The sequence below is a fragment of the Muscardinus avellanarius genome, assembly GCF_963383645.1.
Source record: "Muscardinus avellanarius genome assembly, chromosome: X".
Classification (NCBI taxonomy): Eukaryota; Metazoa; Chordata; class Mammalia; order Rodentia; family Gliridae; genus Muscardinus; species Muscardinus avellanarius.
The window spans coordinates 41088741-41110992 of record NC_137792.1 but is presented as its reverse complement, the minus strand read 5'-3'; the positions used below and the strand labels follow the sequence as shown (position 1 = coordinate 41110992).

At 50.1% G+C, this 22252-nt stretch overlaps 1 protein-coding gene across 5 annotated transcripts; it reads right to left on the bottom strand.

Annotated features, from left to right (window-relative positions):
- Positions 1-1603: 1603 nt before the first annotated feature.
- On the bottom strand, positions 1604-21241 carry PORCN (porcupine O-acyltransferase; the record flags this gene model as incomplete). 5 transcript variants are annotated; one of them, XM_080718371.1, is made up of 13 exons in its annotated part: positions 1604-1705; positions 11050-11160; positions 12636-12721; positions 12814-12877; positions 12972-13048; positions 14895-14995; positions 15143-15268; positions 17411-17428; positions 17540-17670; positions 17750-17931; positions 18264-18307; positions 19321-19513; positions 21103-21238. In XM_080718371.1, 13 exons carry the CDS (start codon positions 21236-21238, stop codon positions 1604-1606), a joined length of 1371 nt encoding a protein of 456 aa, XP_080574497.1. The 5 variants fall into 5 exon arrangements, with proteins under 5 accessions (XP_080574497.1, XP_080574498.1, XP_080574499.1 ...); XM_080718372.1 differs by lacking the exon at positions 17411-17428 and adding an exon at positions 15366-15380; XM_080718373.1 differs by lacking the exon at positions 17411-17428 and having other exon boundaries at positions 21103-21241.
- Positions 21242-22252: the final 1011 nt, after the last annotated feature.

Below are 22252 nucleotides of genomic sequence, written 5' to 3'. Positions count from 1 at the left end.
CCAGAACCCTCCAGTCCGGCAGCCCAACGAGAAGGCGAGTCTTCTGTCGTCGTCCCGACAACCACGGGAGCCGGGGTTCCCGCGCAGGCGCAAGCGGGGGAGATCGGTTCCCGGAGGTAGGACGAGATGGAGAAGGGACCGAGAGGCGAGCCGGGCGGAGGGCACTCACCCCGGCGGCGCGGTGGCAGCGGCGGTTTCCCACAGACTCCCGGCTTTCCGGGCTGGGCTAGCTGGCTCAGCCAAAGCCCTAGTTCGGGCCCAGCCCCTTAAGGGTTCGCCTGATGGAGCGGGCCAATGGGAAGGCGGGGAAGCTGCCTTCCAACCAATGGGAGCTCTCTCTGTGCCGCTAGCGCCGGCCTCACGTGTGGTGCCTTTATCGTAGTTGGCTGAGACCGAGTCAGGAGTGGGCGGAAGGCGGGGCCCCGCCAAAGTTGGTGGGCGTTTTCAAATCAAGCCAATCTGCGGCGACTCTCGGCTTTGCTTTCCCAGTCCCTTAATCAGCCACAGCGTGGAATTATTAAGGTGTGCACCCTCCACGTTTGCCGGTGAAGCATCCTGGCTTTGTAATGTCACCTGTCCTTTATTTTCTAAGCAACCAGTCAGTTCCTAGACCAACCGTCAGTCCTCACATCAGGAAACTGTAATATGACAGGCAGATCACCTCTCGCACACGGCAAAAGCCAGTGGCCAGCCCCCGAGCCCTTCAGCGCTCAGAACTCAGTCCTAACGGCCGCGATCATCCTCACCTCTCCCGACCTCGGGTCCGAAGAACCGGTCAGAACCTAGGACCCTCAGTCCTGCTGGCCAATTGACAAGGGAACCCTCAACTGCGCCATTCTGAAGACCCAATCAGAACGGCATAATGGAAAACAAGCTTGTGTCCTCAGCACTCAATCAGAATCCAGACCGGTCCCAGATCTCCCGTCCAATTAGAACCACGACCCTCAGTCGTAAAGACCCCAGGCATCACCGCTTCATCCCTTCCCTCCAGTCTGCCCCAGTCAAACCAGCGACCCCTCGGCTTTCTCATCCATTGGTATCAGGCCTCCCCCGCATCGTTATGAGATCTGTCCCCATCCCACTGAAATCAAGCACGATCGTGCCATTCTCGGGTTCATCGTCCAATTACAAACAATCATAAATTAACCACAACCAATCAAAGTCTGCGCCCTTCCCAAGGTTTCCAATCTTTATCCCACTTGCAGGGCTCCTTCATCATGTTTATCCCCCTCTGACCAGTAAAGAAAGAGCCTACTGTATATTTCTACTTTTATTTGACAATAACAAACTGTAAAAAAAAAAAAAAAAAGGAAGAAAGCGGTTGGGGAAGCCCTGGATCTCCCCCTCTCTGCTTCCCCAAGTATCCCCCACCCGTAGGCCCCAGCAGGGACCACCCCCCTTCCCGCCTTCTGGTGGGACAGGGATTGACAGGCTTGGAAAAGCTGTGTGTGTGTGTGTGTGTGTGTGTGTGTGTGTGTGTGTGTGTTTAGGGGTGTTGGGTGTCAAGGATGGAGAGGGGACGAGGACTAGGGCCTTCCCTCACCCCCCATCAGAGCTGGCATCCTGAGGAGGCATTTTGAGGGGGCAATAAGGGCCATATGCCTCAGCCTATGAGACGGTAGAAGATCCAGCATCCAAAAGTGACCCAGTGACTGGCCCAGCTGAGCTCTGACCACTTGTGGACAGTGTATGCCATGCCATAGCCCTGTGGGAGAAAAAGACATGACAGTTCTACTCAGAAAGGGTTTCGGGAAAACCCATCATTTGCCCAATGACATCTCTGACGCCATGGTATCCCGGGAAATAGAAGAGCCTGAGAACATATGAAAGGTGACCAAATACAGCTTTTTGTCTACTTACTTAAAAATCATTTTAAGGGGCTGAGGGTGTAGCTGGTAGTAGAGTATATGTCTAATATGCACAAGGCCCCAGGTTCAATTTCTAGCCCCAGGAACATTGTTTTTGTGTGTTGCTAGGGATAGAACCCAGAGGTGCTCTACCGCTGAGCTACACCCCCAGCCCCTTTTATTACTTATTTTGAGACAGGGTCTTGCTAAGTAATCACATGCTAGTTTCTGACCTTCGATCCCCCTGTCTCCTTTCCCAAGTATTGAGACCATAGATATGTACCACCATGCCCAGCTAAAGTTAGCTTTTTAGCCAGGCATGTTGGCGCACACCTGTAGTATCAGTACACAGGAGGGTTGCAGATTTGAGGACAGCCTCAACAGTGTAGCAAGGCTCACAGCAACCTAGAAAGACCTTGTTTCAAAATAAAAAAGAAAATAGGGCTGGGTGTGTAGCTCAGAGGCAGAATGACCTTGGGTTCAATCTCCCATTCCAAAATAAATAAAATCTTTTTTTTTGTTTTTTGTAGCGCCGAGGATTGAACTCAGGGACATTCTACCTTTGAGCTATTCCTCCAGCCCTACTTTTCTATTTTTGTTTTGAAACAGGTTCTTACTAGGTTGCAGAGAGCCTCATTAACTCGCTGCGGCTAGTCTAGAACCCACAATCCCTGTCTCAGCCTCCCAAGTACCGGGATTACAAGCATCCACCACTACTCCTGGTGGCTAATAAAATCATTTTAAAACAAAACAATGCAGTCCTATTCTCTGACCTATAATCTTCCTCATATACAAAGAGCTGCTAGAAATCAATTTTTTATAGTTCCCTGAGCATTATATGTGCTAGGCAATCATTCAACCAGGGAGCCACATCTCCAGACCTAAAAATCTTTTTTGGTATATGGTACTGCGGATTGAACCCAGATGAATTCTACCTCTAAGCCACACTCCCAGCCCCATTTTATTTTTGAGTTTGGAAAAGGGTCTCACTAGTTCTGAGAGTCTCACTACATTGTAGAGGCTGTCCTTAAACCTGTGATCCTCGTAGCTCAGCCTCCCAAGTACTGAGATTACAAGCATTTGTGCCACCAAGCCCGGCTAAAATTAACTTTTTTTGTGTGTGGTACTGGGGATTGAACCCAGGGGCATTCTACTGCCGAGCTATACCCCCCAAGCCCTATTTTATTTTTATTTGGAAACAGGGTCTCATTAGTTTAATGAGAGTCTCATTACTTACTGAGACTGTCCTCAAACCTATAATCCTCCAGTGTCAGCCGCCCAAGTATTGGGACTTCAAGTACACACCACCATGACCACCAAAAATCAAAGCTAAAAATTAACCTAGTGTTGGTGGCACATGCCTGTAATCCCAGTATTTGGGAGGCTGAAATAGGAAGATTGCAGGTTCGAAGCCAGCCTCAGCAACTTAGTGAGGTCTTTAGCAACTCAGTGAGACTGTTTCAAAATTTTAAAAAATGGGGATAGGGGGTATAGTTTGGAGGCTAAATGCTCCTTGGTTCAATCTCTAGCTCTCCTTGCTACAAAAAAAGGTAAAACCCAGTTTGTTCGTAGTAATAGAAAAACAAATGATCTTTAAACATGAAAAAAATGCACAAACATATAAAAAACATATGAAAAAAAGCTTTAAACATATGAAAAAATGCTCCTGTCCAACTGGAGAATGTATCCAAGAGGTCTGCGAGGCCCTCTGTGTTCCTGGGGCAACAGGCACATTCACACGTTGTAGATGGAGGGAAGGTAACTATCAGGAATACATCCTAAACAGATCTGTCTGCCTCTGGGCCAATCCACATGGATACAAGGACAAGGGCTCTTGCTGCAGGACCTTTTTTTTTTTTTTTTTTTTTAGTGCTAGGGGTGGAACCCAGAGACTTTCTACCTTTGGACTATACTCCCAGACCTATTTTCTATTTTATTTGGAAACACGGTCCCACAAAGTTGCTGAGAGCCTCGCTAAGTAGCTGAGGCTGGCTTCGAACCCGTAAGATCTTCCTGTCTCAGCCTCCCAAGTGCGGGGATTACAAGTGTGCGCCACCACGCCCAGCTTGCAGGATCATTTGAAATAAAAAAGGACTGGAAGTCACCTGAGTGTCCACCAATAAGGAAGAAATTCAAATGTGGCACATCTTCACAAAGGGAAAAAAATGAATGGGGGACACTCTATACGGAAGCAAAAGATTGTCAGAAATTGCGAAATTAGCCGGGCGTGGTGGTGCATTTTGATATCCCATTACTTGGAAGGCTGAGACAGGAGGATCGCATGGGTTCGAAGCCAGCCTCAGCTACTTAGTGAGGCTCTCAGCAACTCAGTGAGACCCTGTTTCCAAATAAAATAGAAAATAGGTCTGGGAGTGTAGCCCGGAGGTAGAAAGCCCCTGGGTTCCATCCCCAGTACCACCAAAAAAATTACAGAATTAGTTGTCATTCATGCTTCATCTTTAGGGTAACTGGAGAGATTACATATATTGCTACTTACTTGATAAGCTTGAATTTTGAAAGACTATTTTTATAAGATGAATAAAAGCAATTATTTGGGAGAGGGCGGAGAACCCAACCTGGGAGCAAGACTTTCCCTTTGAATATATTTAATCCTATTTTTTGTCATTCCTAGGGATGGAACCCAAGGCCTTGCCCAAGGTGGGCAATCATTCTACCACTGATCTATAACCTCTGCATTAAAACATTTTAATAAAAATAAAGCAGCTGGGCATGGTGGCACATGTTTGTAATCCCAGTACTAGGGAGGCTGAGACACCTAATTGTAGGTTCAAGGCCAGCCTCAGATACTTAGTTAGAACCCATTTCAAAATTTAAAAAGAAAATAGGAGCCAGCCATGGTTGTAATACCAGCATTTGGGAGGTTGAGACAGGAGGATCGCAGTTCGAGGACAGCCTCAGCTACTTAGTGAGGCCCTTTGCAACTCAGTGAGTGAGACCTTGTTTCAAAATAAAGAATAAAAAATATGGCTGGGGCCGAGCGTGGTGGCGCACGCTTGTAATCCCCGCGCTTGGGAGGCGGAGACAGGAGGATCGCGCAGGTTCGAAGCCAGCCTCTGCTACTTAAAAGACCCTGTTTCCAAATAAAAAGTATAAAATAGGTCTGGGAGTGTAGCCTGGAGGTAGAAGGGTTTCCAGGAACCCCAGTACCACCAAAAAATAAAAAAATAGGGCTAGGGGTGTAGCTTGAAGGTAGAATGCCCTTGGGTTCCATCCCCAGTGCCCCCAAAATTAATTAATTAATTAAAAAGTAAAATAGGTAGCTGGGCATGATGATGCAGGCTTGTAATCCCTGATCTTGGGAGGCAGAGACAGGAGGACTGTGCAGGTTTAAAGCCAGCCACGTTGGCTTAAGAGACCCTGTTTCCAAATAAAAAAGTATAAAATAGGTCTGGGAGTGTAGCCTGGAGGTAGAAGGGCTTCCAGAAACCCCAGTACCACCAAAAAATAAAAAAGTAAAATAGGGCTAGGGGTGAAGCCGGGCATGGTGGCACACGCTTGTAATCGCCGCGCTTGGGAGGCTGAGACAGGAGCATCGCACAGGTTCAAAGCCAGCCTCAGCTACTTAGTGAGGCTCTCAGCAACTTAGTGAGACCCTGTTTCCAAATAAAATATAAAATAGGTCGGGAGTATAGCCTGGAGGTAGAGGCCCCTGGGTTCCATCCCCAGGACCAAAAAATAGGGCTGGGGGTATAGTTTACAGGTAGAATGTCCCTGGGTTCAACCCCCGTACCACACACACACACACACACACACACACACACACACACACACACACAGTTTAAAAATAACACAAACAAGCCAGGTGCAGTGATACATGCCAGTAATCCCAGTACTTAAAAGTCCGGGCTGGTGGCACACGCTTGTAATCCCCGCGCTTGGGAGGCTGAGACAGGAGGATCACACAGGTTCGAAGCCAGCCTCAGCTACTTAGTGAGGCTCTCAGCAACTTAGTGAGACCCTGTTTCCAAATACAGTATAAAATAGGTCTGGGAGTATAGCCCAGAGGTAGAAAGCCCCTGGGTTCCACCCCAAGTACCACAAAAAATAATAATAATAAAAAAAGGCTGAGATAGAAAGATCACAAGTTCAAGGTCAAACCCAGTTGCAAAATAAAAAAGGGCAGAGGGTGTAGTTTGGAGATAGAATGCCCCTGGGTTAAAATCACAAATAATAATAATAATAATAATAATAATAATAATAATAATTAAAATGACCTGATATGTTGGAGCACATCTATAATCCCAGTACTCTGGATGTTGAAAGAGGAGGATCTTAAATTGAAGTCCAGCCTGGGGAATTTAAGGGACCCTCTTTCAAACTAAAAAATAAAAAGTGCTGAAGGTATACAGCAATGGTAGCTCATGCCTGTATCCAATCCTTACCACCAAAGACATACACATACATAAGTGTGTGTGTGCACACTTGCACATGCATGTGAGTGCACACACACACACACACACACACACACATGCTCCAAAAAATTGGATTGAAAAGAAGCCAAACCCAGATTTTGTACATTCTACCTGAATAAAAATTAAAAATTGTTTTTAATGAGAAAAAAACAAGTCTTTTCGGTTAAAAATTTAAACGTCAACTAAATAAGAAGCAAAACCTGGAATCCTAGCCAGGCATGGCGGTGTGTTTGTAACCCCGGTACCTGACAGGCTGAGATAGGAGGATGGCAAGTTTGCAGCCAGCCTCAAAATCTTAGCAAGACTCTAAAAAGAAAATAATAAAAAAGGGTTAGGGAAGTAGCTCAGAGGCAGAATGTTCCTGCGTTCCATCCCCAGTACCACAGAAAAACAAAGTAAAATAAAATAAAATAAAGCTGGGTGTGGTGGTCACTGCCAGTACTTGGGAGGTTGAGACAGGACTACAAACTTGAGGCTGCCCTCTGCAATTTTGTTTTTGCAGGTCTGGGGATGAAATCCAAGGGCATTCGACCTCTGAGCTACAGCCCCTGCCCTATTTTTTTTATTCTTTTTAATTTGAAACAGGGTCTCACTAAATCGTGGAGGGCCTCCGCGATCCTCCCGTCTCAGCCCCCCGAATGCTGGGATTACAAGCGTGCTCCACCACGCCCGGTTTTGCTACTGCAATTTAGTGAGACTCCGTTTCAAAATAAAAAAAAGTTAGGGGTGCAGCTGGGTGGTAGAAAGCCCCCAGGTTCCAGCCCCAGTAGTGGAAGGAAGGAAGGAAAGAGAGAGAGAGAGAGAGAGAGAGTCAGAGACAGAGACAAAGAGAGACAGAGAGAGACAAAGAGAGAGACAGAGAGGGAGGGAAGGAAGGAAGGAAGGAAGGAAGGAAGGAAGGAAGGAAGGAAGGAAGGAAGGAAGGAAGGAAGGAGCTGGGCGTGGTAGTCTACTCTTGTAATCCCAGCATTTGGGAGGCTGAGACAGGGGGATCTGGGTTCACCTCCAGGCTCAGCTACTTAGTGAGGCACTCTGCAACTCAGTGAGACCCGGTTTCAAAATAAAGAATAAAAAATTGGGCTGGGGGTGTAGCTCAGAGGTAGAATGCTCCTGGGTTCCATCCCCAGTACTGCAAAAAAAAAAAAAAAAAAAAAAAAAAGAAAGGAAGGAAGGAAGGAAGGAAGGAAGGAAGGAAGGAAGGAAGAGCAAGGAAACCAGCTGGGCATGGTGGCCACGCTTTTAATCCCAATACTCAAGAAGCTGAAACAGACAGGTTCGCAGCCAGCCTCAGCTCCTTAGTGAGGCTCTCTGCAACTTTGTGAGATGCCGTTTCAAAATAAAAGAGAAAAAATAGGGCTGGGGGTGTAGCTTAGAGGTAGAATGCCCCTGAATTCAATCCCCCGTTCTACAAAACACTAACTAAATAAATAAAAGAAAAAGGAGGGCTAGGGGTGTAGCTTGGAGGTAGAATGCCCCTGGGTTCCATCCCAAGTACCAAAAAAATTTGCATACTCAAACAAAACTAGTTTAGAAATTTTAATATCATTTTTTTTTTTTTTTTTGCGATGGAGTCTCTCTAAATTGCCTAGTCTGGCCTTGAATGCCTGGACTCAAGCAATCCTCTCATCTCAACATCCTACGTAGCTACAGGCTTGTGCTACTATGCCCAGCAAATATAAACTTTTAAGGAAACAATTCAGTGTGCACATTCCTCTTGCGTAAAATATTTATAAAAAGTTAAATAAAAAAGAAATATTAGCTGGGCTGGTGGCGCACGCTTGTAATCCCAATACCTGGGAGGCTGAGACAGGAGGATCGTGGTTCACAGACATCTCAGCTACTTAGTGAGGCCCTCCACAACTTAGTGAGGCCCTGTTTCAGTATAAAAAATAAGCCGGGCGTGGTGGCGCACGCTTGTAATCCCTGTGCTTGGGAGGCTGAGACAGGAGGATCGCACAGGTTCGAAGCCAGCCTCAGCTACTTAGTGAGGCTCTCAGCAACTTAGTGAGACCCTGTTTCCAAATAAAGTATTAAATAGGTCTGGGAGTATAGCCCGGAGGTAGAAAGCCTCTGGGTTCCACCCCAGTACCACCAAAAAATAAAAAATAAATAAAAAATAAAAAATAGGGCTGGGGGTGTAGCTCAGAGGTAGAATGTCCCCAGGTTCAATCCCCAGTACCTCAAAAAATAAATAAATAAAAATAAATGTTTAAGGAGCTAGAAGTATGAAGAACCCTGATTTGATCATTATACATTGCATACATGTATCAAATGATCATGCTGTATTCAATTTGATAATTAAAAAATTAAAATGATAGTTTTAAAATAAAATATAAGAATTATTCTGAAAAAAAAGAAATAAATATTAGCTGGATGTGATATACATGCTTGCAATCCCAGCTGAGACAGGGGATCAGAGGTTCAAGGCCAGTTTGAGCAATTTAGCAAGACCCTGTTTCAAAATAAGTAAATAAGAGCCGGGTGTGGTGGCGCAAGCTTGTAATCCTCCCGCGCTTGGGAGGCTGAAACAGGAGGATCGCGCAGGTTTGAAGCCAGCCTCAGCTACTTAGTGAGGCTCTCAGCGACTTAGTGAGACCCTGTTTCCAAATAAAGTATAAAATAGGTCTGGGAGTGTAGCCCGGAGGTAGAAAGCCCCTGGGTTCCACCCCAGTACCACAATAAATAAGTAAATAAAAAGGGCTAGACACCCGGTGCAGTGGCGCACATCTGTCATCTCAGTACTTTGGAGGTGGAGATGGGAGAATCACAGGGTCTAGGACAATCTTGGTAATGTAGCAAGATTCTCAACAACTTAGTGAGACCCTGTTTCAAAATAAAGAATAAAGCCGGGTGCACGCTTGTACCCCAGCATTTGGGAGGCTGAGACCGGAGGATCGCGGTTCGAGGACAGCCTCAGCTACTTAGTGAGGCCCTCTGCGACTCAGTGAGACCCTGTTTCAAAATAAAGAATAAAAAACAGGGCTGGGGTGTAGCTCGGAGATAGAATGCCCCTGGGTTCCATTCTGAGTAGGGAGGAAGGGAGGGTGAGAGGAAGGATCTGTAAAGAAAAAGAGGAAAATAACAGTCTATAGCTGGGAGTGGTGGCCCATGTCTGTAATCTCAGTACTTGGGAGGTTGAGATAAGGAAGGTTGCAGGTTTGAGGCCAGCCTCAGGAATTTAATGAGACCCTGTTCCACATAAAAAATAAATAAGGCTGGTAGTGTCCCTCGGAGGTAGAATGTTCCCGAGTCAATTTCCAGCATCAAAAAGAAAAGAAAAAAGAGGAGAAAGAGAACGAGAAAGGCCTATAAAGAAATAATAAAGGAAGAAACAGTGAGGAATAGCCGGGCGCACACTTGTAATCCCAGTACTTGGGAGGATGAGACCAGAGGATCACGGTTCGAGGACAGCCTACTCCGTGAGGCCCTCTGCAACTCAGTGAGACCCTATTTCAAAACTAAATAATAAAAAATAGGGCAGAGGGTGTAGCTCGGATGTCGAATGCCCCTGAGTTCCATCCCCAGACCCGTTAAATAAATAAATAAATAAATAAATAAATAAATAAATAGAATAAAAATAGGGCTGGGGGTTTAGCTCAGAGGTAGAATGCCCCTGGATTCAATCCCCAGTACTGCAAAAAGGGGGCAGGCTGGGGATCGAGCTCAGAGGTAGACTGCCTCTGGGCTCAATCCCCAGCACGACAAAAATATAAAATAAATAATGAGGCATACGGTGATCCTGCCTATAATTCTAGTGACTCGGAAGGCCGAAGCAGGAGGATCATAGGTTTGATCCTCAGATTACATGCGTGTAATCCCAATACTTGGGAGACTGAGACAGGAGGATCTCGAGTTTGCGGTCAGCTTCAGCAGTTCATCAAGACCCTCCACAACTTAGTAAGACCCTGTTTCAAAATAAAAAAGTAAAGCTGGGCGTGGTGATCCCAGCATGTGGGAGGCTGAGACTGGAGGATCGCGGTTCGCGGCCAGCCTCAGCTACTTAGTGAGGCCCTCTGCAACTCAGTGAGACCTTGTTTCAAAATAAAGACTAAAAAATAGGGCAGGGGGTGTAGCTCGGAGCTAGAATGCCCCTGGGTTCCATCCCCAGTACCACACAAAAAATAAATAATAAATAAATAAATAATAAAATAGGCCTCGGGGTGTAACGCAGAGTTAGAAGGCCCATGAGTTTAATTCCCAGCACTAATAATAAATGAAAAAATAAAATAAAATAAAAAGAGCTGGGGACTTAGATCATTGGTAGAATGTCCCCGAGTTCAATATCCAGTACCAAAAGAAGGAAAGGAGGGAGGAGGAAGGGAAGAAAGAAGGACAGAAAGGAGGAGAGAAAATTCTAACCAAAGAAAAATTAAACGCACTAACTAACTTAAAGTAAAATCAGAGCTGAGGACGCGGCTCAGCAGTAGGGCACAGAAGAGCATGCACAGAGCCCTGGGTCCCATCCCCAGCATGCGGAGGAATTCTTTTTAAGTTAAACCTGGATTTTGTTGGACTCCATCGCTATAAAATTAATCTTATAAGGAAAATAAGGAAACAACCGATTCTGCACATGTCTCTTAAACAAAAGAGCTAACAGTGCGATTCAACCCGAGGGAGCACGGGAAGGGTGGAGAGGGCAGAGTCGTTGCACAAGCTCAGAAACGTGATGTGCGGGGCTCCCGCCTCGCCTCTCTGCCTCTGTCCCCAAGGTTCCCCCCAGCCAGGCCGCACCATCCCGGCCTCACCCCCCAGCCAGGGCCCCACCTCACCTGCTCCTCTGTGGTGTCGTCCACATCGACATCAAACAGGGAGCCCAGGTATGCCAGGTGGAAGATAGCCAGGGCCCCAAAGAGCAAGTTTAAGGCTCGCACCCCCAGGCCCTGTGGGGGGACAGATGGATCTGCTTGGCATCTGGACCTGCTTACTGTCCCCCGCCTCCCCCTGCACAGGGAAGCCCAGGGGGTCACACTGTGGGGGCTCAGGGATGAAGCTTCCCAGACACCCTGAGATAGGAAAGAGATGGTTCAGGGGCCTCTGATGGGAGCCAGAGGTCTCCAAGGGCCAGGTGCTGTTAACCAGGAGGGCAGGGAGGCTGGGGAAGATGCGAGTGTTTGGGCAGAGGTGCGAGAATGGTGGGGCTTTGAGCTGGGGGTTATGGCGATGGGCACTGGTGCTGGGTGGGAGACAAATGGGAGGCCGCCTGTATTTCCTTTGGCAAGCAGAATGGAAACAACACGACGAAACAAAAATATGAACCCTGGCTATGACTAAGGGCCCACATTTCCCCCTCCTTCCCCTGCCCTCCCGCTGCCGGGGCCACACTGGCCTCCTCGCTGTCCCTCAAAGACGCCAGGCCTGCTCTCGCGTTGCGGCCTTTCCACTGGCGTCCCCGTTGCCTGGGATGCTTTCCTCCTCTCTCCTTCTCTTAAAGGTCACCACAAATCAGGCGTGGTGGTGCAGGCCTGTAATCCCAGTGCTTGGGAGGCTGAGACAGGAGGATCACGGGTTCGTGGCCAGCCTCAGCTACTTAGTGTGACCCTCTGCAACTTAGCAAGGCCCTGTTTCAAAATAAAGAATAAAATGGGGCTAGGGGTGTAGCTCGGAGGTAGAATGCCCCTGAGTTGAATCCCCAATTCTACCAAAAAAAAAAAAAAAAAAAAAAGAAGCCTGGAGCCTGGAGCTGGGCACTGTCACACATCTGTAATTCCAGTCCTTGGGAGGCTGAGACAGAAAGATCATAGGTTTGAGGCCAACCTCAGTAATTTAGCAAGACCCTCAAGAACTTAGTGAGACCTTGTTTCAAAGTTTTTTAAAAAATAAGTAAAATAGGGCTGAGGATGTAGCTCAGAGGCAGAATGCCCCTGGGTTTAAAATCCAATACCACACACACACACACACACACACACACACACACTCACACACACACAAAGTCACCATGCCCAGGACAGAGGGCTTCCCTGGCTTCCCTATTTAAAAAGAAAACCAACAGCCCCTACAATTCTCATCCCCTTTCCGTCGTGTTTAGCACTACTCACAACCCGACAAGCTATCATCAGACTTCCCTGGCTGATTTTTTGGCCTGTTTTGTTCACCATTGTGTCTCCAGCACCTAGAACCAGCAGGTGCTCAATAAATGTTCACTGGGAGCAACAAATGCCAGGTGTGTATACAGCAGGCGTTCAATAAGTGCCTAGTAGCAAACCAGATGCCAGGGAATTGAGGTGAGGTCATGGGGATGGCTGAGGTAGTAGAGGAGGCGGCAGGATGTCCTGAGACAGAGACAAGATGGAGACGACAGAAGCGAGGTCTCTGAGGGGGAGTGCTGGGCACCGGGTAGCCCCGGCTGATCCCTCACCAGGCGACGTCGGTGCGAGCAGTCTGGTGAACACGGCTTGGACAAGACACAGGCACTGAGGATCCGAGCCAGGCGCTTCCGGAGGACTGGGCAGGAAGGGGTCCGCTTAGCCGCAGGGAGGGCTGGCTCCCAGCCTCCCCACCATCCCTCGCTCTCCCGTGCGGTGCCCTGAACTCACCGTGTTCCACGTACGTGATAAATGCCAGGGACAGCAGTACCGCAGCCAGGTGGAAGCTGAAGCCCTGGGAGCCCCAGGGGGGCAAGGCGGTGAGTGAGGAGGTGGCCCTACACTCTCTGCCCCTCCCTGTGCCCCCGGACCCTGCTATCCCCACTCACGTGCAGGAGGGCGCTGGCTGCATAGGTGACCAGCACCGCGGAGAAGGTCCCCAGGCGGAGAGCATTCTTGAAGACATCTGGACGGGAGAGATGCAGGGCAGCACTCCCTGGAGATTCCTCCTCCCCTTCCCAGAGAGCCACAGGCAGGTTGCAGATACCCACAACCCGTCGGATCCCCAGGATAAAGTCCCCAAGATGGCTCGAAACTTCACCTACCCAAAACCTAGCCCCCGATCCCACTCCTGCCACAGTCTTCCGGAGCTCCACGGAGGCCACCCTTCCAGGTCCGCAGCACAAAACCTTGAAATCACCAAAGCACCCTCCATCCGCCCTCCTGCTCCCTCCTTCCCAACACATCCAGAACCTGGTCTCTCTCCAGGTGACCTGCTGCCCCAGCACAGCAGTATGTGCGTGCGTGCATGTGTGTGTGTGTGTGTGTGTGTGTGTGTGTGTGTGTGTGTGTGTTACTGGGGATTAAACCCAGGGGCATTCTACCTCTGAACTACACCCCCAGCCCTTTCTGTACTTTTTTTAAATTTAAAACAGGGTCTTGCTAACTTGCTAATGATCTCGCTAAGTAGCTGAGGCTGTCCTTCAACCTGCGATCCTCCTGCCTCAGCCTCCCAAGTTCTGGGATTACAGGCATGCACCACCATGCCCGGCTGTGACCTGCTATTGACTTACTGACCGTGACTTACTATCGCAGGCCGAGACTGCTCCTGCTGAGGAATCCTGTTACGACACAAGTCACCCAGGGCTCTCCGCTGTGCAGAATCCTACCCTGATTGACTCCCGTCTCTCAAAGAAAGAGTCCAAGTCCTCTCCAGGGCCAACAAAGTCCCTCAGGACCTCTCTGTCCTATCACGGGTCACTTCACTGTGCCTGCCCCCACGAGCTTCATTTTTGGTTGTTTTTTTTTCTGTGTGTGTGTGGGCCTGTGGTCTACCTCCAAGGTACACCTCCAGCCCCATTTTATTCTTTTATTTGGAAACAGGGTCTTACTAAATTTCAGAGGTTCTCACCAAGTTGTTGAGTCTGTCCTCGAACCTACAAACCTCCTGTCTCAGCCTCCCAAGTACTGGGATCACAAGTGTGGGTCACCATGCCCAGCATTTTTTTTTTTTTTGAGTGCTAGGCATAAAACCCTGGACTTAGCACATGCTAAGCAAACACTCTACCACTGAGCTACACACCGAGCCCCTAAATCCCACAGAGACCTTCTTACTGTTTCTCAGACGCAATATGCAAATTCCAACCTCTGGGCCTTTGCACCTACTGTTTCTTCCACTTGTCATACTTTTCCCCACTTACTGGCATCCATTGATCCTTAACTCTCTTCAGTTCTTTGCTAAAATGTATTTTTCAGCAACACTTGCCCTGGCTAATTTATTTTGAATCGCAACACCACCTCCTATTCCTGCCAACACTTCTTTACCTGCTTTAATATTATATGGAATATATTTTTACTATATCACTTATCACCACCTGAACTATTGTGGCTTTTCTTTTTTATGGTGCTGGGGATGGAACCCAGGACTTTCTACCTCCAGGCTATCCTCCGAGACCTATTTTATATTTTATTTGGAAACAGGGTCTCACTAAGTTGCTGAGAGCCTCACTAAGTAGCTGAGGCTGGCTTCGAACCTGTACAATCCTCCTGTCTCAGTCTCCCAAGTACTGAGATTATAAGTGTGCACCACCACGCCCGGCTGGTTTTTTCTATTTATTACCTGCTCCCTCCACCAAATACCAGTTCTACCAGGTACCAGGACAAGGATTTTTGTACCTTTTTTTTTTTTTTGGTCCCTGCTGTATCTTCATTGCCCAGCACACACTATTTGGTCAAAGATGGTTGTTGTATAAATGTGCGACAGGGCCTGGATTACCAACCCCCACCCCCGGAACAATGACTTGGAGACTCACAATTGTTTAGCCAATAAGACATGGGCAGATTCCAGCTTGTGACGACTTCCACCATGGACCGGGGCAGCTCCACATTCAGTGGCTTGGACACTGTTAGGTCCCTGCGGGCAAAGGGGCCAAGCGAATCCAGTTGAGATCCCAACCTATCTGGCTACCACACTTTTGTTTCACCTGTTCCCAGCCCTGGAGCACCCTCCCTCCTCCAGGCAGCACCCTGTGGGAGAGGGGGGACCCCAAGCCCTCCCCACCATTCCAAGTGATCCTTCTCTTCTGTGAAGCCGGCCCCCGCCAACGTGGCTGTGGCTTCAGACAGGAAGCCCACGAAATAGTTGCTGAAGTGGAAAGAGACGGCACTCTCATAGGCTCGCAGCCATCTGGGGAGAAAGCCAGAGGAGAGAGAGATCAAGTGCAGGCCCCTGCTAGGACGCCCCGCCACGCATCAGCACCCCCAGCCCCGCTCTGTGGACTCACCTTACCATGGTGCCCCTAGGGCCCCCAGGGGTCAGGGAGGGAACAGAGAAGAAAGAGAGAGTCAGAGAGGCCCTGGAGGCTGGCCTGAGTTGTTCATAGACAAAACAGAAGCATGGTGGCAAAAGAGGCAGACACACAGACCCGCGCTGTCGATGGACGGGTGAGCTGTCCTATGATACGACATGGCCCGGCGCCCTATGGCCACACAGCCAGGCCATGTTAGGAGACCTCAGTCTCACAGCCCTCTGATCAGATCTAGTGACCACAAGGCAGTCTAAAAACCTTCAATGAGGCTCAGAGACTGTCAAATATCTCACTATACATGTACACCCAAACACACATGCACACACACATGCGCGCGCGCACACACACACACACACACACACCCCACTCACACATACACACCACGTCAGTTTGATAATCGGACACAGTCAAAACCAGACAACATCTGCTGGGCGCCGTGGTGTGTGCCTGTCATCCCAGTACTTGGGAGACTGAGACAAGACGATCTCAGGTTTGAGGCCAGCCTCAGCAACTTAGGGAGACCCTGTTTCAAAATAAATTATAAAAAGGGCTGGAGGTGTAACCTGGAGTTCAGTCCCCAGTACTAAAACAAAACAAAATTTAAAAATATAGCATCCAAAGCCGGGCGTGGTGGCGCATGCTTGTAATCCCCGCGCTTGGGAGGCGGAGACAGGAGGATCGCGCAGGTTCGAAGCCAGCCGCGCTGGCGTAAGAGACCCTGTTTCAAAAATATAAAAAATAGGTCTGGGAGTGTAGCCCGGAGGAAGAAGGGCTTCCAGGAACCCCAGTACCACCAATATATATATATATATATATATATATATATATATATATATATAGCATCCAGAACTGGAAAAAGTCATAGGTTCTGAAATGAATCCTGGACTTCACGCCTGGCGGCTTAGCTGGGTGACACTGGTCAATTCACTAGACTCTGCGGGGAAACTCATCAACGCCACACAGCATCAGCAGCCACTGAGTTAGGGGAGGCGGCACCCAATCAAACAGCCGGGTCCAGGCCTGGTATGAAGACATACCATCCGGGCAGACAACCGGTCCTCTTGAGGCGTACAGGCTCACAGTTGGTGACAGCCTCTCAGCTAAACAACACCGGAAGTCAGTGAAGACAGGACCAATCGCAGACAGGCACAGGGCACACTACAGCCAGACCAGAGATGCAGACACCAGAATCTGCAAGCCAGACTTACCCTAGCCAATGGCATACCAGATCACTGACACTGGCACTGCCAGCCAGCCGGAACGCTCAGCCCCAGATCCAGGGAGTCAGTGGCCACGAGCCAACAACCCGTACACCCCCAATACACATTTGTCACTCCCCGCTGTAGGCCTGAAATTTGCTTTGAATGATGAAATAGCTCACCAGATGGACGTCCGGGCACATCCTATGTGTCAGACTCTCACTCATACAGTCACAGAGCCTTTTCTTGGTGTGGTGGGGATGGAACCCAGAGGCTTTCTACCTCCGCATTACACCCCCACCCCTTTTTCTCCTTTTTCTTTTCTTTTTTCTTTTTTCTTTTTTTCTTTTTTTTTTTTTTTGGAGGGTCTGGGAATGGAACCCAGGGGCATTAGACCTCTGAGCTACACCCCTGCCCTATATTTTATTCTTTATTTTAAAACAGGGTCTCTCTGAGTTGCAGAGGGCCTCACTAAGCAGCTGAGGCTGTCCACGAATCGGGATCCTCCAGTCTCAGCCTCCCGAATGCTGGGATTACAGGCGTGCGCCACCACATCTGGCCATTTTTTTTAAATTTTCAAACAGGGTCTCCTTAACTTGCTGAGGCCAGGCTCAAACCTGCGAGATCCTCCTGTCTCGGCCTCCCAAGTACTGGGATGATAGGCGTGCGCCACCATGCCCAGCCACGGAGCCAATCTTGGTCAAGCAGACAGCCACAGTCTCGGGGTAGACTGTCAGGTAGGGTCCAACTTCTGGAACCAACTAGGCACTTGCCCCCACCGTTAGTCCACTCCCCTCGCCCTCAGCGCCTGCCCTCATTTACCTGGCTTTGCGTTTCTTGCTGTAGTAACAGAAGACAGACAGAACCATTAAGAGAAAGGCTCAGAGGTAGACCCCAGGCCCCTCCCCAACCCCCTCGCTGCCGGGCAGGGGTCTCGAAGGCCGTGCTCACTTGCGAAGGAGGCGGTCGCCATCGAGGGGGATGAAGTAGGGGAAGAGGTAGGGGCCCACGCAAGTGGACAGTACAAGGCACAGCAGGGCCAGCGTCAGGCTCCGAGCCACCTTCTGCAGCCATCGGCGGCCCTGTGGGGATCGAAGCTCTGTGAGCACTGCCCGGACCGGCTCCCACAGTCCCTGCCCACCTGTCCTCCCAGGACCTCACCAGCGGACGGCCTTGGACAGCCTGCAGGTAGCTGTGGAAGGGTATCCAGGGCCCAAAGACGATGGTGCCCACGAAGTAGAGGTAGCCCATGAACTCCACGGGTGAGGGTACCGCACCCACCTCGCCCCGGTCCAGGTCAAAGCCCAGAGACACCGCCTTCATGGCCACGATCATCTGGGCCCCTATGTGTGGGGCCCATGGTCAAGCGGATGGGCAAGAGAGCAGGTCAGCATGGAGGGAGAGGGGGCACTGCGTGAGAGGAAAAGGGGCTACAGGGATGGGCAGGAAGGCCCAGGACAGGTGATGCCCATCCTCCAGAGTGCCAGGCACATGCATGAGACGGGACGGACAGACCCTCAGGGAAGACGTGGCAGGAAGACACACATACGAGTGGGGCACGTGAGGCCTGCGAGCTGGGGCAGTGGATGAGGGAGAAAAGCAGGGAAGGGAAGGATCCAGGTGGCGGGCACTTAGGAGACGCGGAGAGCAGGAGGGCTGGGGCAGGGCTACCCACCTCGCATCTTGTGCCACGTCACGGTGTCCACCATGTGCATCTCACTGAGGGGAAAAGGTGCTAGTCTTGGCCTCTCGGCCCCTGGCCTCGGAGACCACAGGAGATGCCAGGATCCTGAGCCGCTCCTGCCTCCCCCACCCTGCACAACCTCACGGAAGAACTGCTCTCCCAGGGGAAGCCCACGCCCAGCCGCCTCTGGCCAGCCCTGGAAAGGGACATGTCCCCCTGGCTCCCTCCTTCTTCAGGAGCACCCCCGCTCTTCCTGCTCCGTGCCTCCTCATACAATGATTCTTCCAAACTCACTATTCACTTCCTTTCATGGTACTGGGGCTTGAACCCAGGGGTGTGCTACCTCTGAGCTACACCCCCAGTCCTTTTTCCTCTTTCTTTCTTTTCTTTCTTTTTCTTCTTCTTCTTTTTTTTTTTTTTTTTTTTTTTGGTGGTACTGGGGTTCCTGGAAACCCTTCTACCTCCGGGCTACACTCCCAGACCCATTTTTATACTTTTTTTTTTTTTTTGGAAACAGGGTCTCTTAAGCCAGTGCGACTGGCTTCCAACCTACGCGATCCTCCTGTCTCCGCCTCCCAAGCGCAGGGATTACAAGCGTGCGCCACCACACCCGACTTTTCTTTTTTTTTTTTTTTTTTCATTTTTCTAGTACTGGTAATTGACCCCAGGAGTGTTCTACCTCTGAGCTATACCCTCCGCCCTATTTTTTTCTTTTGAAACAGGACCTCACCAATTTGCAGAGGCTGGCCTTGAACCTGCGATCCTCCTGTGTCAGTCTCCCAAGGACTGGGATCACAGGCATACACTATTACACCCGAATTTATCTTTCCTCAGCTAAGTTGCCAAGGCTGGCCTCAAACCTGCAATCGTACGCCCTCAGCCTCTGGAGTACTGCGATTATAGGCATGTACCACTGCACCCAGCCCAGACTCCCTTCTTTCTCCTTGGAACCTCATGCTCCCCTTGTCTTAGACAAATTCACCAGGGGCCTGGGGACCCACCCGCCATTCCACCAACAGCGCGTGAGGACAAGGACGCATGCCCGTACCCCATGAGTAGGTAGATGAGGATGGTGACGGAGAGGAAGACGCCTCGGTGGGAGGAATGTCGACAGAGGAACAGCACGAGGTAGCACAGGAGGCTGAGCAGCACGACCCAAACCATGTGCAGCTGGAAGAAGTGGTAGAGGCTGAAGAACCCGCCTGCCACGGTGCTCGCGTGCTTCAGGTAGGATGGCAGCCCTTCAGGTGAGAGGGAGAGAGCAAGAGAGGGAGAGGAAGGAGGGAGAGAGAGAACAAGAAAGGAAAGATTGGTGGGTTGGTGGGAAGGGCAGGAGGACCTGGGCAGGGGGCACGGCCTGGGCAAAGGACTAGAAGTTGGAAGGTGATGGGGCTGGAGGGGGCCCAAAGCTGGTGTTGGGGAGCTAGAAAGAAAGTTGGGCAGGGGGCAAGGCCTGGGGTTCCAGAAAAGGAACACCTACAAATGACATTTGGGGGACCTGGAAGAAATTCAAATATCAATTGATATTGGGTAATATTCCTGTAGGGGGTGATGGTCCAGGCTGTGGTTGTGCAGGAGGATGTCCTCTCCCCAGCGGGGGCACACTGAAGGATGTGGGTGAAGTGTCATGGCATCAATAGGTTATTCAAGTGATTCAGGAAGCTCATAGATGGATGGGTGGATAAATACAGAGATAGAAAGATAGATTGGATAAGCAAATGTGGCAAAATGTTAACAGTTGAAGAATCTGGTTATACATATATTAAGTGTTCATTATACTATTCTTTCAACTTTTCTGTAGCTTTGAAATGTGTCAAAATCATCAACCTGAGAGGGCTGGGGCGGCCATAGCTCGTTGGTAGAGAGCTTGGCTAGCATGCACAAGGCACTGTGTTGAATCCTCAGCACCACAAATAATAATACTAACAACAATAATAAACCTGGGAGGGGGGGGAATAAAATGTCCATTTAAAAGAAAAAAGAAGCCAGGCATGGTGGTGCACGCTTGTGATTCCAGTACTTGGGAAGCTGAGACGAGAGGATCGTAGATTTGTGGCTAGCCTCAGCTACTTAGTGAGGCCCTCTGCAACTCAGTGAGACCCTGTTTCAAATTAAAGAATAAAAATAGAGCTGGGGGTGTATATAAGAGGTAAAAGGCTCCCGGGTTCAATCCCCAGTACAGTAAAAAAAAAAAAAAAAGAAAGAAAGAAGAAAGAAAGAAAGAAAGGAAGGAAGAAAGAAGGAAGGAAAAGAAAAAAAGAAGGAGCAGAACCTTTGAATTGCAGATTTCAGATATCTGCATCCTATAGGAACCTTGGGGACTTGGAACCTTATCTTTTGGATATAGGCCTGCTATGAGTGTAGAAACATTCCAGAAATCAGGAATCCAGAAATCTCATCACATCTGACTATAGAAATCCAGAATGCCAACGTTTTGGAAGCCTAGAATGTGAGAATTTCAACTAGTCAGAATCTCCGTAAGCCTGGGACATCAGCATTCCAGAATTTTATAATCTTGGGATGTAGACATTTCAGGACCCCAAAATCTAAGAACCTCGGCTTTCTGGAATCCCAGAATCCAGGGATCACGAAGGGCATGACTTAGTGTAACAGGATGTGGCTTGGCATGGTGTGGCATGAGGTGGCCGGGCATAGTAGCATGTGGTGTGTTGAACTGGGGATTGGCCTGGTGGGACATGGTGGGACTGGACATGTCGGGACCTGGTTTGGCATGGCCGTCTGTGGCAAGATAAGGCGTGCCTTGGTATGGATGAACGTGGCAGATATGATACCGTCTGGCTTGGTGGCACATAGTGCCGCAGGCACTTACCGAGCCTCCAGAGGAGGCGGCAGGCGAGGCAGATGGCAAGCAGCAGCCAGATCTGGTCAAGGCCCTGCTGGACAGTAGGCAGGAGACAGCCCTGCAGTAGCTGCTGGAAAAATTCCTGACGGCTGAAGGTGGCCATTGTGGACCCCCACAGATGGCTAGATCTGTCAAAGGGGGAATACAGAGGGAGCAGGATGTCCATGGGGCGGGCAGCCCATGCTCAAGGGATGGACTTGAGCATCATTTCAGTGTGAGGCTGTGGACCCCACCGCTGGTAGTGGGGGTCTGGGGGAGGATGTGAGCATCAGGCACATTAGATTGAACCACCCACTGTGTGCAGGGGTGGGTGTTCTGAATGCACACACACACACAGAGCCGTGACCTGCTGTGAATGAAGGACCTGTGTGTCTTCAATGCTATGAACTGTCCGGTCCGATGATGATTAAAGGATGTGCATTCTAGGCCCATGTATCAAATGGGCCGGGGGGCAGGGGCTCCTCGGTTTCCAAGGTAGAGTCACTCTGTGTGGAGGGCAGAGAGAGGGATTCTGTGACACTTTGGGGCCGTGTGCATCTCTCCTTGTATGGATGTGTGTGGGGGGGTGTCCTGTATCCTCCGCGCGCCCCATCTCACCACCACCCGGCGAAAGGACACCAACAAAGCCCTGCCCAGGTCCAGGGCCTGCAGGAAGGTGAAGGTGTTTGCAGGGGTCATAGGTGGAGGGAGAGTCGGAAAGGTGATGCTAGGGGTCCCAGGACACGCGCTACAGATCCGCGCGGGGAGGCCGGATCAGGGATGGGAATAGGGGGGGCAGGGTGCGCGCACACTACTGGAGACCTACCTGGCAGGAAGGAAGCCGTGGTCCTGGGGGCCGGGGACGCGCCGCCGCTGCCACCGTCGCCGCCTCCTCCGGGCAGCCTCCCCCGCAGGCCGCAAGGCCGGGACCAGCAGCGGCTCCCAGGGCGGCGCGGCGGAGCGGGCCCTTTAAATCCCGGGGCGGGCCGGCGGCCGAGTTTGTCCAATCGGAGAGCGGGAGGGGGCGGGGACTGCGAGGAGGGAGCGGGAGGATCGAGGGAAGGAGGAGCAGCAGGGTTGAGGGGAGCGGGGCGCGGGAGGACGTTGGTACGCAGAGTGCCCGCGCGCGCACTTTTGG